At 54.7% G+C, this 12,919-nt stretch overlaps 7 protein-coding genes across 7 annotated transcripts; 3 read left to right on the top strand and 4 right to left on the bottom strand.

Moving 5' to 3' along the window:
* Positions 1-865: 865 nt before the first annotated feature.
* On the top strand, positions 866-3,555 carry TRIREDRAFT_36134 (uncharacterized protein; the record flags this gene model as incomplete). Its single annotated transcript, XM_006966167.1, has 7 exons — positions 866-988; positions 1,053-1,190; positions 1,245-1,366; positions 1,398-1,560; positions 1,614-1,991; positions 2,060-2,344; positions 2,407-3,555. Coding segments are annotated over 7 exons (2,358 nt in total), but the record flags the coding sequence as incomplete, so codon positions are not given.
* Positions 3,556-4,125: 570 nt separating this feature from the next.
* Positions 4,126-4,386, top strand: TRIREDRAFT_63465 (uncharacterized protein; the record flags this gene model as incomplete). The annotated part of the gene is made up of 1 exon (XM_006966379.1): positions 4,126-4,386. One exon carries the CDS (start codon positions 4,126-4,128, stop codon positions 4,384-4,386), a length of 261 nt encoding a protein of 86 aa, XP_006966441.1.
* Positions 4,387-4,556: 170 nt separating this feature from the next.
* On the bottom strand, positions 4,557-6,356 carry TRIREDRAFT_122468 (glutamate decarboxylase; the record flags this gene model as incomplete). Its single annotated transcript, XM_006966278.1, has 3 exons — positions 5,373-6,356; positions 5,178-5,299; positions 4,557-5,108 (listed from the first exon to the last, which is right to left on the bottom strand). The coding sequence occupies exons 1-3, from the start codon at positions 6,208-6,210 to the stop codon at positions 4,557-4,559; spliced, it is 1,512 nt and encodes a 503-aa protein (XP_006966340.1). The 5' UTR covers positions 6,211-6,356.
* Positions 6,357-7,313: 957 nt separating this feature from the next.
* TRIREDRAFT_63813 (uncharacterized protein) lies at positions 7,314-7,644 on the bottom strand (the record flags this gene model as incomplete). The annotated part of the gene is made up of 2 exons (XM_006966277.1): positions 7,314-7,471; positions 7,545-7,644. 2 exons carry the CDS (start codon positions 7,642-7,644, stop codon positions 7,314-7,316), a joined length of 258 nt encoding a protein of 85 aa, XP_006966339.1.
* A 537-nt stretch (positions 7,645-8,181) lies between these two features.
* Positions 8,182-9,418, bottom strand: TRIREDRAFT_63398 (uncharacterized protein; the record flags this gene model as incomplete). The annotated part of the gene is made up of 3 exons (XM_006966276.1): positions 8,182-8,328; positions 8,406-8,848; positions 8,977-9,418. The coding sequence occupies 3 exons, from the start codon at positions 9,416-9,418 to the stop codon at positions 8,182-8,184; spliced, it is 1,032 nt and encodes a 343-aa protein (XP_006966338.1).
* A 740-nt stretch (positions 9,419-10,158) lies between these two features.
* On the top strand, positions 10,159-10,884 carry TRIREDRAFT_79129 (uncharacterized protein; the record flags this gene model as incomplete). The annotated part of the gene is made up of 1 exon (XM_006966378.1): positions 10,159-10,884. Exon 1 carries the CDS (start codon positions 10,228-10,230, stop codon positions 10,882-10,884), a length of 657 nt encoding a protein of 218 aa, XP_006966440.1. The 5' UTR covers positions 10,159-10,227.
* Positions 10,885-11,275: 391 nt separating this feature from the next.
* On the bottom strand, positions 11,276-12,605 carry TRIREDRAFT_4442 (uncharacterized protein; the record flags this gene model as incomplete). The annotated part of the gene is made up of 5 exons (XM_006966139.1): positions 11,276-11,383; positions 11,467-12,194; positions 12,273-12,358; positions 12,432-12,448; positions 12,528-12,605. The coding sequence occupies 5 exons, from the start codon at positions 12,603-12,605 to the stop codon at positions 11,276-11,278; spliced, it is 1,017 nt and encodes a 338-aa protein (XP_006966201.1).
* Positions 12,606-12,919: the final 314 nt, after the last annotated feature.

The following is a 12,919-nucleotide window of genomic DNA, read 5'->3' as shown; positions in this document are numbered from 1 at the left end:
GACAGAGACAACAGACGGGCCAGATTTGGGAAACTGTTCGCCTCCGCGCGGCTGCACGCGAGCAGGAGAGAAATGAAAGGAAGCAAGGCTGGAGGAAGATTGTTGGTCAAGGTTGAAGCGTTCGTCCGCTGAAAAGTGGCCCGAGCGCCGAAGTACCTCCTACAGGTACCGCTACACCGTAGGTGCAACTGGAAGGAGAAGGCTCTGAAGGTGCAAAGTACAGGTACTGTACCTAATGGAGTTGGGGCTGGTGGCGGGCATGGACCGAACAGGCCTATCTCAGCTCTTGAGGATGTGATTTGATCCCTGGATATATTATCCATCACATATATTGCCGTGCGGCTGGACCCGTAAGTACTAGGAATCAAGTCAGCCCTCGGCTCTTTATGTTATCATGCACATGGCTCTTCGACCGGTTGTTGCATCCTGTCAGATTTTGGTCATCAGCGCCGGGGATCGAGATCACCAGTAGACATTTCCAGCCGGCGTTCCATAGGCCTTCTGTACCGCTACCTTACCTCCTATTCGTTACCAAGTTCCAGCGCTGTTGCAGCACGCCACGCCCTGGAGCGACCCCTCTTTAGCGGCCTGGGTCGCTTAACGATGCCCGTACGACGGGACACAGAGGCCCCAGGTCCCGTCTCCAGTGCTGAGCTCCGAGCTACTAGGTACTATGTAGCACCAGCACCAGCGCCAGGACGTGCAGCTGCACGTGGGAGCGGGGAGCTTCCGGTCCTGAAACTGACACTTTGCGATATCGCGACAACTCGTCCAGGACAGCACAGAGTTCGTGGCTGCTCTTGTGATGCAATCCTTCTCCCGCGATCCTCGTCAACGACTCTGTTCCGTATAGCCTCTTACACGCATGGAATTTCTCAAGTCGGCCGTGGCCTCGGCCATCTCCCAAGGCCCTCCTTTCCCCTACACCTTTGGCGACAAGGTCGATGTCGACGAGTCCATCTGGACGCTCTACAATGGAACGAGGCGGGTAGGCTGGCCTCCCCTTGGCTGCGCATGCCGTGTTGCACAGACTAACGATTGCGGGCAACTAGGAGGACGGATCAAACTGCAGCATCTTTGCCTTCGACAGCGCCGCAAAGAGGAGCCTGCTGCCGCTCGCGAAGAACGCGCTGCGAAAGCTGCGGACGCTGCGACACCCCGGCGTCATCAAGGTTCTGGATACGGTCGAGGTATGCGACGCGACCGCCGTGGCTGCGCTTCGGGGCTGACCGTCGAGCGACCAGACAGACACATACATCTACATCGCTACCGAGCGCGTGACGCCTCTCCGGTGGCACGTTCGAAGGAAGAGCCTGAGTCCCGAGACCATCAAATGGGGTCTGCATACTGTCGCTGTAGGGACACTGTCGGAGCTGTCGCTCTTATGGAGGCTCGAGTGCTGATATGCTCCAGCAAACACTGAAATTCATCAATGACGATGCCACCTCAAAACATGGCAGCCTCAGAGTCGGTTCCATATACACTACGGAAAGCGGAGAGTGGAAACTGGGGGGCTTCGAGGTCCTGAGCAACGTCAAGGACAGCGAGTCTGCTCTGGATGTTAGTAGTTTGCTATCCAGTGGTTGGGACACGAATACTGATCTTGCATGTAGAGCTACGGAAGCCTGGTTCCCGACTCTGGTCGGTATGCGCCGCCAGAGGTGGCTCAAGGGGGATGGGCGGCAACCAAAGCGCATCCTACGTACGCCGTGGATTCGTACAATTTCGGAACGCTCATCTACGAAGTCTTTAATGGCGAGTTCCACGGGCCGGATCAGGCTGGTCAAACCAAAAACATACCCCCGAGCATGCAGACTAGTTACAAACGCCTCTGCAACCCCAACCCCAAGGCCCGGATAAGCGCTGGCAACTTTCTCGACCTCGGACGCCGAGCAGGCTCCTTTTTTGATACCCCCTTGATCCATCTGACGGAAGGAATAGAGAGTCTTGGAGTCAAGAACCCCGATGAGCGGGAAGAGTTCCTCAAGCAAGTCTTCTCCTGATCCCACATGTCTCTGTCTGCTTTGTCCTGTCTAACACTCCCGCTAGCGAATTGGAGAAAGTCACGGATGACTTCCCTGAAGAGTTCTTCAAGTCCAAGGTCCTCCCAGAGCTGGTCAAGTCGGTCGAGTATGGCGGTGGTGGCCCCAAAGCTCTCACCATTGTGCTGAAGTTGGCTGCCAAGCTGCCTTCGGACGATTTCGAGTCGAAAATCACACCCTTCATTATTCGAGCCTTTGCAAATCCCGATCGGGGCATTCGCGTTTGCCTTCTGGACAACCTGCCTCTCATAATTGACCAATTGTCGCAAAGAATTGTCAATGACAAAATCTTCCCCCAACTCGTAAGCTTGGCCCCCTTCTTCTTCTTCTGCGAAGGAGAACGATGCTAATGACGAAACACAAGGTTACGGGATTCACGGACGTAACGCCTGTTGTTCGAGAGCAGACGTTGAAATCCGTCCTCGTTGTCATTGGGAAACTGTCGGATCGCACCATCAACGGCGAACTGTTGAAGCAATTGGCAAAGACTGCGAATGATGAACAGCCCGGCATCCGAACCAACACGACGATTTGCCTCGGGAAGATTGCAAAGAACCTTGGCACATCTTCTAGATCAAAGGTGCTGATAGCCGCTTTTACACGCTCCTTGCGGGATCCCTTTGTGCACGCCCGGAACGCTGCGCTCATGGCGCTGGGTGCCACGGCTGAATACTTCAACGAGGATGACAGTGCCAACCGCATCCTGCCGGTTATATGCCCGGCGCTGATTGACAAAGAAAAGATGATTCGGGATCAAGCCTCAAAGACAATGGACATTTACTTGCAGAAAGTGCGCAAGGCTGCTGCTGCGATGCCCGATACTGCCCTGCCTCCGCCCCAGTCGGCCGATGCTTCCACTGCCCAAGCGGCTACGGTGCAGCCAGGAGCATCTGGGAGCAGCTGGGCAGGCTGGGCCATTTCGTCCTTTACGAACAAGCTCACTGCTGTAGCTGGAGATATGCAAACTGCGAGCGCCCCAGCCTCAACTCCTGTTTCTCCACCACCCACTGCCGAGGCGAGAAAGCCAGCCTCAGCGACCGCATCAACTCTTCACCGGCACGCCGTGGCCTCCCCCCCTCCAGCATCATCTGGCCTTTCCACGCCTAGCGCTGCCAGCGCCATTGCTGGGCAATTCCTCCCTGACGATGACGATGCCGGTGATGCATGGGGCGATCTCAAGGACGATGATGGTGATGCAGGTGACGGATGGGGCAATGACGACGATGGCTTTGGGTCGACGTCTGCATCTGCGGCCTCGAAAGCACCCGCCGCTGCGTCTGCAGCGCCATTTGGCGAAGACGAGCCCGATTTTGCAGGATGGCTAGCGGCGCAGGCGCAGAAAAAGGGGCCAGGCAAGCCCTTACCAAAGGGGCTGTCCAAGACGACGCCCGCCAAGAAGCCTGTAACGAAGACGGCGACGAAGCCTGCGGCAAAAGCAGTGGCGAAACCTGCAGCAAAGAAGATTGACTTGGCACCCAAAGAGACAGATGATGATGATGATGGATGGGGTGAATGGTAGAGCTCCAGGGGTTTATCCAGTGTCATATTTCTGTCAAGTGTCTGAATAAGGTGGTCGTCGTTGTATATAGCAAAACAAGCCGGCGTTGGGTTTAGAATTGGATTGCAATCATGCGCTAATCTTCATCAATCATGTCTTAGGGACCATCCGATATGTACCTCTCCGTGCCCTACCTAGGTATGGAAATGAAATATGTGCAGATTGATGAACATGAAATCACGTACAGGAAGCACTGTACTAATACATACATAGGTACTTACACTGGCTGGCGGGCGTTTAGCGCATGTTGGTGTTGTGTGTCTTATCTAAGCTTATCGGCGACTCAGGCGAGGAACAATAGAAAAAAAAGAAAAACCAAAAAATAATCCCACCCAGAACAAACACTCGCCCTGTCGCCTTTTCGCTTCACGACTCGGCCCGACGAACATTTCGCCCGCGATAAAGAACGCAATACGGGCATTGGAATTCCGACCGAGCCCCTGAAATCAGAAGAAAAGAAAAAGAGAGGGAAGGGGGAAAAACCAGTCACCGAGCCGTCCATTCTCGAACAAAGGCACAAACAACATGGCGCAGGGCTCAATCAAAATGTCGAGCAAGGCGGCGGCGCCCAAGGCGGTGCACTCGAAGCGGCAGGCGTCCAAGGTGACCAAGCCCAAGAAGACAAAGGCCAGCGCGGACAAGATGCTCAAGAAGTTCACGTCGGGCATGGTGGCCAAGACGGAGGCGCTGCTGGGCGAGCGGGCGGGCCATCTGGAGCTGATTGGGCCGGGCAAGAAGGGCGGCAAGAAGCTGACGCAGAGGGGAGGCTCCAAGAAGTTTGGCTAAAAGAAGAGCGGTGATAAGTGATAGAGGTTTTCTGGCGAGGAAGCTGGAATTGCTGGCGGGGCGAGGGGAGGAGGAAGGGGAGGAGGGTTTGGAGGAGGCGACGCATTTCGGACTGCAAGCGACATTGATCTTGACAAACGACTTTTTTTTTCTTTCTGATATTCCATCTATTATTGCGATGACGCACATTTCTCGATATCGAATTCCCTGCCCTCGGCAACGTCGTTTAGAATCGTCGTCACCACCTTAAAGTCCCGCTCGACATCGACCTTCCAGTTCGACACGGCCACCCTCACAGCCTTTTCGCCCTTCCAGCTGGTCCCGCTCACATACAGCTGCCTCGTCGCATTAATCTTGGCCACCAATCCGTCGTTGAGCTTCTTATCCTTGGCCCTGAACAGGACAATGATGAAAATGTCTTCGATATCGCTGCTCTCGTCGGGCAGCAAGTCGTAATAGGGCGACTCGCGCAGAAACACGGCCAGTTTGCGAGACAACTGGGTCATGTTGTGGAATAAACGAGCGAAGCCGGGACGACCCTCGCTGAGGAGCACGGCGTAGGCTGGCAGAGCGCGGAAGCGTCGCGAATTTTCGAGGCCGACGTTGAGGGGAGACGGAATACCGGCGTTTGGACCCGCGGACAGATAGGCGGCGTTGGGGTTGACGAATACGGATTCCAGGATGGACGAGGTGCGGGTGAAGAACATGCCGCAGTCGTATGGCTGAATGGTGTTAGGGAGCTTGGTATAGATCCAAGGGACAAGCTGGGAAGCGCTAATGGGATCACATACAACGTTGAGCATCTTGTGGCCATCAATTGTGATGCTGTCGGCCAGATCGATGCCCTTCACTCGCCTGTGAAGCAGCCGATGCTCGTCTCGGTCATCCAAAGCCGCACAGAAGATTCCGAAGGCTATATGATCAAACAATCAGCATTGCAACAAAGCCGCGCAGTCTCCTCTCGAAGACACGAATTGACCACTCACCTCCATCCGCATGAATCCAAGCCCCATGGCGATCCGCCAGTTCCCTCAACCTCTTCCACTCGTCGACATCATCGAGAGCATAACCGCCGGTGTTGACCTCTCCCATGCTGACAGCAATGATGCTTGCGGTTCCGGGCCGACTCAACTCCTTCTCCACCGCGTCGAGATCCAACTTCCACGGCTGAGCAGCGCTTCGAGGCAGCTCCTTGACGGAAGCTCTCCCCAGGCCCACGACACTTGCCGCCTTGGAGAGCGAACTGTGGCCTCCGCTGGTGAGGACCTGGATTTCCGAAACGCCAGCTTTGACACAGGCGCCCAGCAATCCTTGCTCGCCCGCCGACGCGCCCCTCTTCGCGAGAACAGCTTCCCGTCCACAGGCCAGCCCGAGGACATTGCTGGCCGTCGCCCCCGTCGTAAACGTCCGGCCCTGCCACTGCGATGATTCCAGGCGCAGCAGCCCAATCAGCATCTCGAGAGCAGAGTTTTCGACAATGGTGGACACGCTCTGCTCGGGCAGATGGACCTGCACGTTCTGGTCCATGCGGGAGACGACATTGTCGGCCCATTCGGCCAGGGGGAGGACGCCGCCGGTGACGAAGCCAAAGTAGCGGCTCGACTGCGACTGGCCGCACAGGGCGGGGACGATGTGCTCTGTGATGTGGCGGGCGACGTCTGCGGCGGGCTGGCCGGAGAGGAAGCCTGGGTCGGAGGATTTGGGCAGGGCGGCTGAGGCGGCGTGGATGAGGGCGAGGGGTGGGAGGGTATGGCTCTTTTGGGGCGAGTGGTTGCGCTGTTGGAGGCGGAGGGCCTGGGCGTTGATGTCGAAGAGGTCGGACATGGCGAGGGTGGTATAAGTGAGGGACGAGTATACAAGAGGCTGGATCTATAGTAGATAGATATACAGAGGAGAGCAACTTTGTTGACAGCTACCTAAGGTACTGGGAAATGTTGCCAAGGATGGTAAATTGATTCAGGAGGTTTGACGCAATTGCAACAATCACACCAAATCGTCAATGTAAAACGTGGGAAAAAGAAACCAATTCCTTCGAGGCGTGAGTATGATACTATTAGTATATATAAACAACGAAAAAAGCACACAGCAAAGACATCCCTGTCCACCCGCTCAGCTCTAAACGAGGGATCGCAAAGTCTTTCTGGCCGCAAAGATGCCGCAACTGTCGAGACGGCTTTTTTTTTTCCTCAGCGCGATGCCCAAAGGGGGGCTAGTTAAATGGCGAATCAATGCTGGGGGATTTTATCCCTGGACCTCTGGCTGTTGCAAAGTCACCGCTTTTCGGCCTTTTTTTTACTCCTACCTATGCTGGAATTTGGCCATGCTTGATATTATCGTCTTGATAGATGTGCAAGTATTCATCTTGTGCCCCGGGAAGAATGGGGTGCGCTGGACGTTTAGGTTACCCTTGTGCCTCGAAGGTAGTTTGTTTGTATATTACCTGTATGCGGCAGGTAATCACATGCTATACCTACCTACCTACTGTAAGACGATTGAATCTCTCCCCCACGTGCCGCTTCTCGGTGGGCTGGTCTCGGAGTAATCTGACTTGACGTCCTGGGTAAGTAGGTAGGTAGGTAGATGCAATTGTCCATTTGCCGGCTTTCCGATGCGCAATCTGCTTGTCTTTGCTGCAAGTGATACCCCATCAAAAGCAAAGGGCAAGTTTACAAAGTTGCAGTCATTCATTCATTCATACAAAGCGGCCAAAGAGAAAGCTGTTTTGTACAGATTTGTATCCGAACAGATGGCTACCTACCAATGCCGTGCTCAACTCAGAAAAAAACATGCCCCTTTGACAAAACCAGAAAATAAACGCCTAGAAAAACAAGATTCCCTCCACCCCGTACATGTCGAACACACAAAAAAGATCCCCTTCCCTTCAACTCTCTCTCTCTCTCTCTCTCTCTCGTAGTATGATTTTTCCCTTACAGCTTCGCAGCCTCCTTGACGCTCCCAATCTTGTACTTGCCGCCGTACTTTTCCAGCACGCTCTCGTTGTGGTACTTCCAAAACGCCTTGGTCGCGTTCTTGCCGGCGAAGCGCTTGAGGATCTTTGCGCCGCCGGGATGCTCGTCGAGGAAGTCTGCAGGTTGTCACACATGGAGCATGTCAGTCTCTCTCTCTCTCTCTTGGCAGGGTATTAGGATAAAACGCACTGGTGACGTCGTAGACGTTGTTCTCGACAATCAGCCAGTACCCATTCTCATCATTGTTGTGCGTCCCGACGTCGGCGGTGGTGAAGGACTTGTCGGACATTTTTTCTTTTTTTGTGTCTTTTTTGAATCTCCCGTCTGGGTGTTCTGTGACTTTTGTCTTGTTGCCGCGCGTGTAGTCTTTTGCTCTTCGGAACAGATGGAGTCGCTTGAGAGATTGGGCTGGTAAGATAAGACAAGAAGGAAAGGTAAGCAAATAGTTAAAAGGGAAGAGAGAGAGAGAAACGAGGTGATGATGGAAGCTCCAGAAAAAAGGGACAAGCGCGGCATGGAGCTCCCCGGCTTAGTATTACCAAGTCGGATCGAGAAAGTTACCTCGGCACGGGCACAAGAAACCCCCCCCCCGGATTTTGACTTGGCCGTTTTTAGGCGCTCGGACGAATGAGGAGGTGCCGATTGCAAAACAGCTCGTGACATGACTAAGACACAGATGAAATGACGAGCATGTTCTTCCAAGTTCAAGAGTACTTCAAGTTTTAATGCTCTACAAGCCAGCCTCTAAGTTACAGACAAGATAAACGGCTGTCATGTTCTATTCAATGACAATGCCATCAAGTCCAACTGATCCGACAGCTTCTGTCTAAATCTCAACCACCACCGGCCGTCGCCTCCGCAGCGCCTCCCGGAACCGATCGGCATACGCCGTTGTTGTTCTGCAGTCGCTCTCCATGCGCTTCTTCATCGCCTCCGGCAGCCACTCCTCAATCTTTTTGATCCTGTGCTCGTTCTGCTTGCATTGTCAGCGGAATACTGTGTGAGCCATGTCGGAGGCGAAAAAAAAAGAAAAAAAAAAAAAAGACATACCGATGGATGCGTGCTAAGCATCTCGGGAACTTCGTGCCCGCCCATCCGCTGAATCGTCTCCATCCTCTGCCAGAAGCCAACCGCCTGCCGCGGGTCGTAGCACGCCTCCGCCATCATCATCAGACCAATGTAGTCGGCCTCGCTCTCCTGCTTGCGCCCCATGGGCAGGTAGAAGAGCAGGTCCTGCAGGTAGTAGCCGCCAATGACGTTCCACAGACCAAACAGCGCCAGGCCCGGCAGCGCCCCGGCCAGGAAGAAGAGGCTGCCCGCCGTCAGGTTGCCCACCCAGGCGGCCGACAGGCGCTCCGCCGCGTGCGAGGCCGTGTTGTGCGCAATCTCGTGGCCCAGCACCGCCGCCAGGGCGTCTTCGCTGCGGCACACGTTGAGGATGCCGCTGTGGACAAAGACTTTGCCGCCGGGGATGACAAAGGCATTGGCGGTTCCTGGTTGCGCGTGTCGCCAAACAAAAAGACGTCAGCATCACTTGTGTGTCTCATATATATATATATATATATATATATATATAAACTTGAGGTACCGTATGGTACCTATAGAGGAGCAAGCAACTCACGGCTGTCGGCAATCACCCGCACCTCCCAGTCCAGGTCCTCCATCCCGCTCACCGGAATCAGCCGCTTCATGACCCTCTGCACCAGCATCGTCCGCGGATCCCAGTTGGACAAAAAGTGCCCGCCCTGCTCCTCGACCTGCCGCACAATGGCCTCGGCCGCCCGCGAGTAGGCCTGCGCCACCAGCGCGTCCGACAAGAAGTTGAAGCGCCTGCGCCCCGTCACGGGCGACGTCTGCGAGTTGTACAGGTAGAAGGCGACGGCGGCCACGACCGAGGCAATCACCACGGCGCGCGAGTTGCGGCTGCTGCCCGCGCGCGAGAGCCGGCTTGCGACGGTGTTGGGCACGAGCGGCTTTGCGTTGCGCAGGCGCTCGTGGGCGTCTTCGTGGTAGAAGCGTCCCTTGATCGAACACGAGGTGCTTCGATGGGAGCCGGCGGCCATGCCATGGCGTCGGCCAATGGCCAGCAGCACGCCGGATGCTCGCATGTGAAGCGGCGCATCCGACGAGGAGACGCGCACGACTCCGCTGCTGCTGCTGCTCCGGAGCAGATGGCGGGGGATCATGGCTCACGAAGAGACCTCTTTTCTCTTCCTTGCTCCCTTTTTCTCTGTCGTTGCTCTACTCGTTCAAACCCCCAGACGGTGCCTCTGCGAATGAAAAAGGGTGGCGTCGCCGGGGGGTTTGTCCTTGACTCGTACGATGTCGAGGTTGAAGATGGGAAGAGATCGATAAGGTTAGAAGAATGCGATTCGAGCTACGTCAGACCACAATCTCGGTACAAGCTCATACTGTACTGTAAGGTAGTAGTAGCCACAGGGCAGAATTCAAAACATCCACCCATTTTTCGACAATACTTGACCTCCATATCCATTTGCTTTGCCTGATTAATCACTTCCATCGACAATTGATCTCTATTCCTCCATCTGATTTCTCACCAATTGGGTCGATGCTCTCTGCAAGCAAGTGATGATGGGACGGCTAATGCCGACAGCCGGGGTCGGGCGGTGAGGCGGAATTACCTTTTTGGTAAGCACAGGGTTCGTCCAGCTTACTGCATGTGAGATGATGCAATCACCATACCTAGCTCAAGTCAAGCTCAGGCATCAACAGCTTTCCAACCCATAAGCAATCCTCCACCTTCTTTCAACAAACTTCAACGCATCCAACTGCCAGATTTTTCTCAAATTTCCATCGCAGCCCTCGGCCATCAGAGCCCACAGCATCACTAACCCACCAAAAACCCATCACCATGAGCGCAACTCAACACCCAGACCTCACCCCCATCAAACCATCCTTCACCCCCCCCTCCTCCTCCTCCTCCGAAGAAGAAGAATCCCCCTCCGTATCCTTCACCATCAAAGTCCTCTCCCTCGCACAACACATAGAGGGCGGCTACTACGCAGTCACCCACGTCAACCCCACCACCATCCCCTCCCCCTACCCGCAATCCCCGCTCTCCCAGCGCACAATCGACCTCGTCGGCGGCCTCGCCCCGGACTTTGATCCCGCCGTCCGGCGCCTCTCCACGACAATCTACTACTTCCTCACGCCGAATCGCCCGCTCGGCTCCTTCCATCGGAACCGGAGCCGCATCATCCACACTCTTCATAGCGGAAGGGGACGATACGTCCTGATTCATCCGGATGGCCGTATCGAGTCGTTTGTTGTTGGTCCCAATATCCAAAAGGGAGAGAAGTTGCAGTGGGTGGTGGAGGGTGGTTCGTGGAAGGCGAGCTTCCTCTTGCCTGACGTTGAGGGCGAGACGAGCAGTGACGGGTTGCTCATCTCCGAGACGGTTGTGCCGGGCTTCGAGTACGCTGATCACGAGTTTCTGTCTCGTGAGCGACTGTCAGAGATTCTGCCCGAGGAAAAGGCCAAGGCGCTTGAGTGGCTCGTGAAGCATTGATCTGGCCTGTGACAATGTGGGAACTGTAGGCTCAGCGTTGGAGGGACATGTACAGCCAGCTGGCATGTTGTCGTGGAGCATGTACATCTTTGGGCGGAAAAGACTCTCATTACTCATGCTTGAACCGGGATCCGTTCTTTTACAGCTCACGTTCTAGACAAGACGACCATATTGCTTTGTGGAATCATACCTAGTAGTTGATCATCAGCTAGCGCCATCTAATCCGAATCCCCGCCACTTCCAGTCACAGGTCACATTGTGCAATCCCAAACGCCGTGGTATTCCTGCCAAAAGGGCCCTGCAGATGTATCTTGGTCGACAAAGGAAACACGAGAGAGAGAGAGAGAGAGATGAGAATCAGCAGTATAAGGACGTCACCAGAATGTCCTTGTCACGAGTGCTCCCCCGGAAACGGCTTCCTCCCCCACACGACGAATATTGGCAAGTATGCATGAATTGAGGGATCCGAAACCTCTCGCCGGACCTCGACAAGCGATACCTGCGGACACGAGCATCATTAGCTTGTCGCTCTGAGATCGTTGGGGATGGGGGGGTACACGGGCAGAAGAACAAAATTCTCACCTCAATTTCCTCAGGCGTCCGTTCATAGACCTTGGTGAAAAGGCCTAGCGAAAAGGCACTCAACCCCATCTGCATATTCGTCTCCATCAACTGGCCAATCTCTTTCAGCGCGGGGTCCTTGGCCCATCCATTGAGGGGGACCTTGAAGATCTTTTGATGGACATCGACAAATCCCACGCGCTGCATCATGTTCTTCAGATAGCCAAACTCCGCGTGAGGGCGTTTGGCCTCGACGGCGGCGTTTAGAAAGTCAAGGAACCACGAGGCCAGCGCGCTGTCCTCCTTGAGCGTGCCGTCATCGCAATGAGGGACAGGTGCGCACTCCTGAGCCTCAAACCAGCCGCCTGGGGAGAGAGTATCGAAGGCTTGTTGCACGATTTGAGTCTCAAAGGATTCCCAACAGCCGCCTGTCGTTTTGGTGTGGATGTAGTCAAATGGTTCGTTGAATATCCAGGGCTCGGAGCTGTCTTCCACGAAGAACTCGACGTTCATCGGCACGATATCGGGCTGGATTGGGGACAGGTCTGTAGCCGTCACTCTGGCATCTGGGAAGCGATCGCCCATTGCTATCGCCCAGTCTCCTGTGCCAGTGGCAATGTCCAGGATTCTCTTGGGAGGTCTGTCATCCAACGGGGCAAAGTAGAGTCTGTCGCCCATGGCTTTGGTGAAAGCAATGTCTTGTATGGCCAGGCGGTCCTGTTCCAACTTGTCATTGGGGAAGTTGTATGCTATAGGAGTATTGGGAGTCAGCTGTCACGGCCAAGTTGCATCGTGTGTTGCGAAAAAGGACTATTGTTCCATCTTACAGCCTGATCTATATGCATGATAAGTCCGTCCGAATCGCTTCGGAAAGTCAAAGATGCTCTCCGTCAATGACATGGACTCGTCCATCCTAGAGCTGATGGTCAGCTTGGTGAAGCAAGGCCGGGTCGAGATTTGGGGAACAAAGGGTGCAGTCTACGCACATGGATCCGGCCTGGGGCTAGGTGTGTCAGAATTAGTTACTGCCATCTTGACTGCTGGACAGAAGTAGAGTCCAAGATTGTCAGGGTATAACGTACATCAGGCTCGAGGAAGCTGCCGTTGGTGGAGCTGGGTGCAGAACATTCAAACGTGAACTGGTAATCCTGCAACCCCATAGCCGGTTGGCCTTGGCCTCTGGATGGCTGTGGCTGTGACTGTGACTGGTCCTCTTCCATCGTCACCTGTAGACCTGACTGCCTTGGACGAGAAGAGGAGGAAGACGAAGAAGCTTGAGACACAAGAAGAACCTGGAACAGGCACAACGGCGTCTGTCAAGTGCCAAGCGGACGTTCGAATATATGGATATATAGAAGCAGCGCAAGAAAGGCGAGCCGGAGGCTGTAAGTGGAATGCGCAACCGTAGGCTAGGCAAACGAAGACGCCGTCAAATCTTTTGGGCAGCTCCGCGACACTAACGAAGAGCTGGGAA

Source organism: Trichoderma reesei (genome assembly GCF_000167675.1).
Source record: "Trichoderma reesei QM6a unplaced genomic scaffold TRIREscaffold_12, whole genome shotgun sequence".
NCBI lineage: Eukaryota > Fungi > Ascomycota > Sordariomycetes > Hypocreales > Hypocreaceae > Trichoderma > Trichoderma reesei.
Note: the sequence above shows the minus strand (reverse complement) of the source record. Positions and strands in the feature narration are given on the sequence as shown.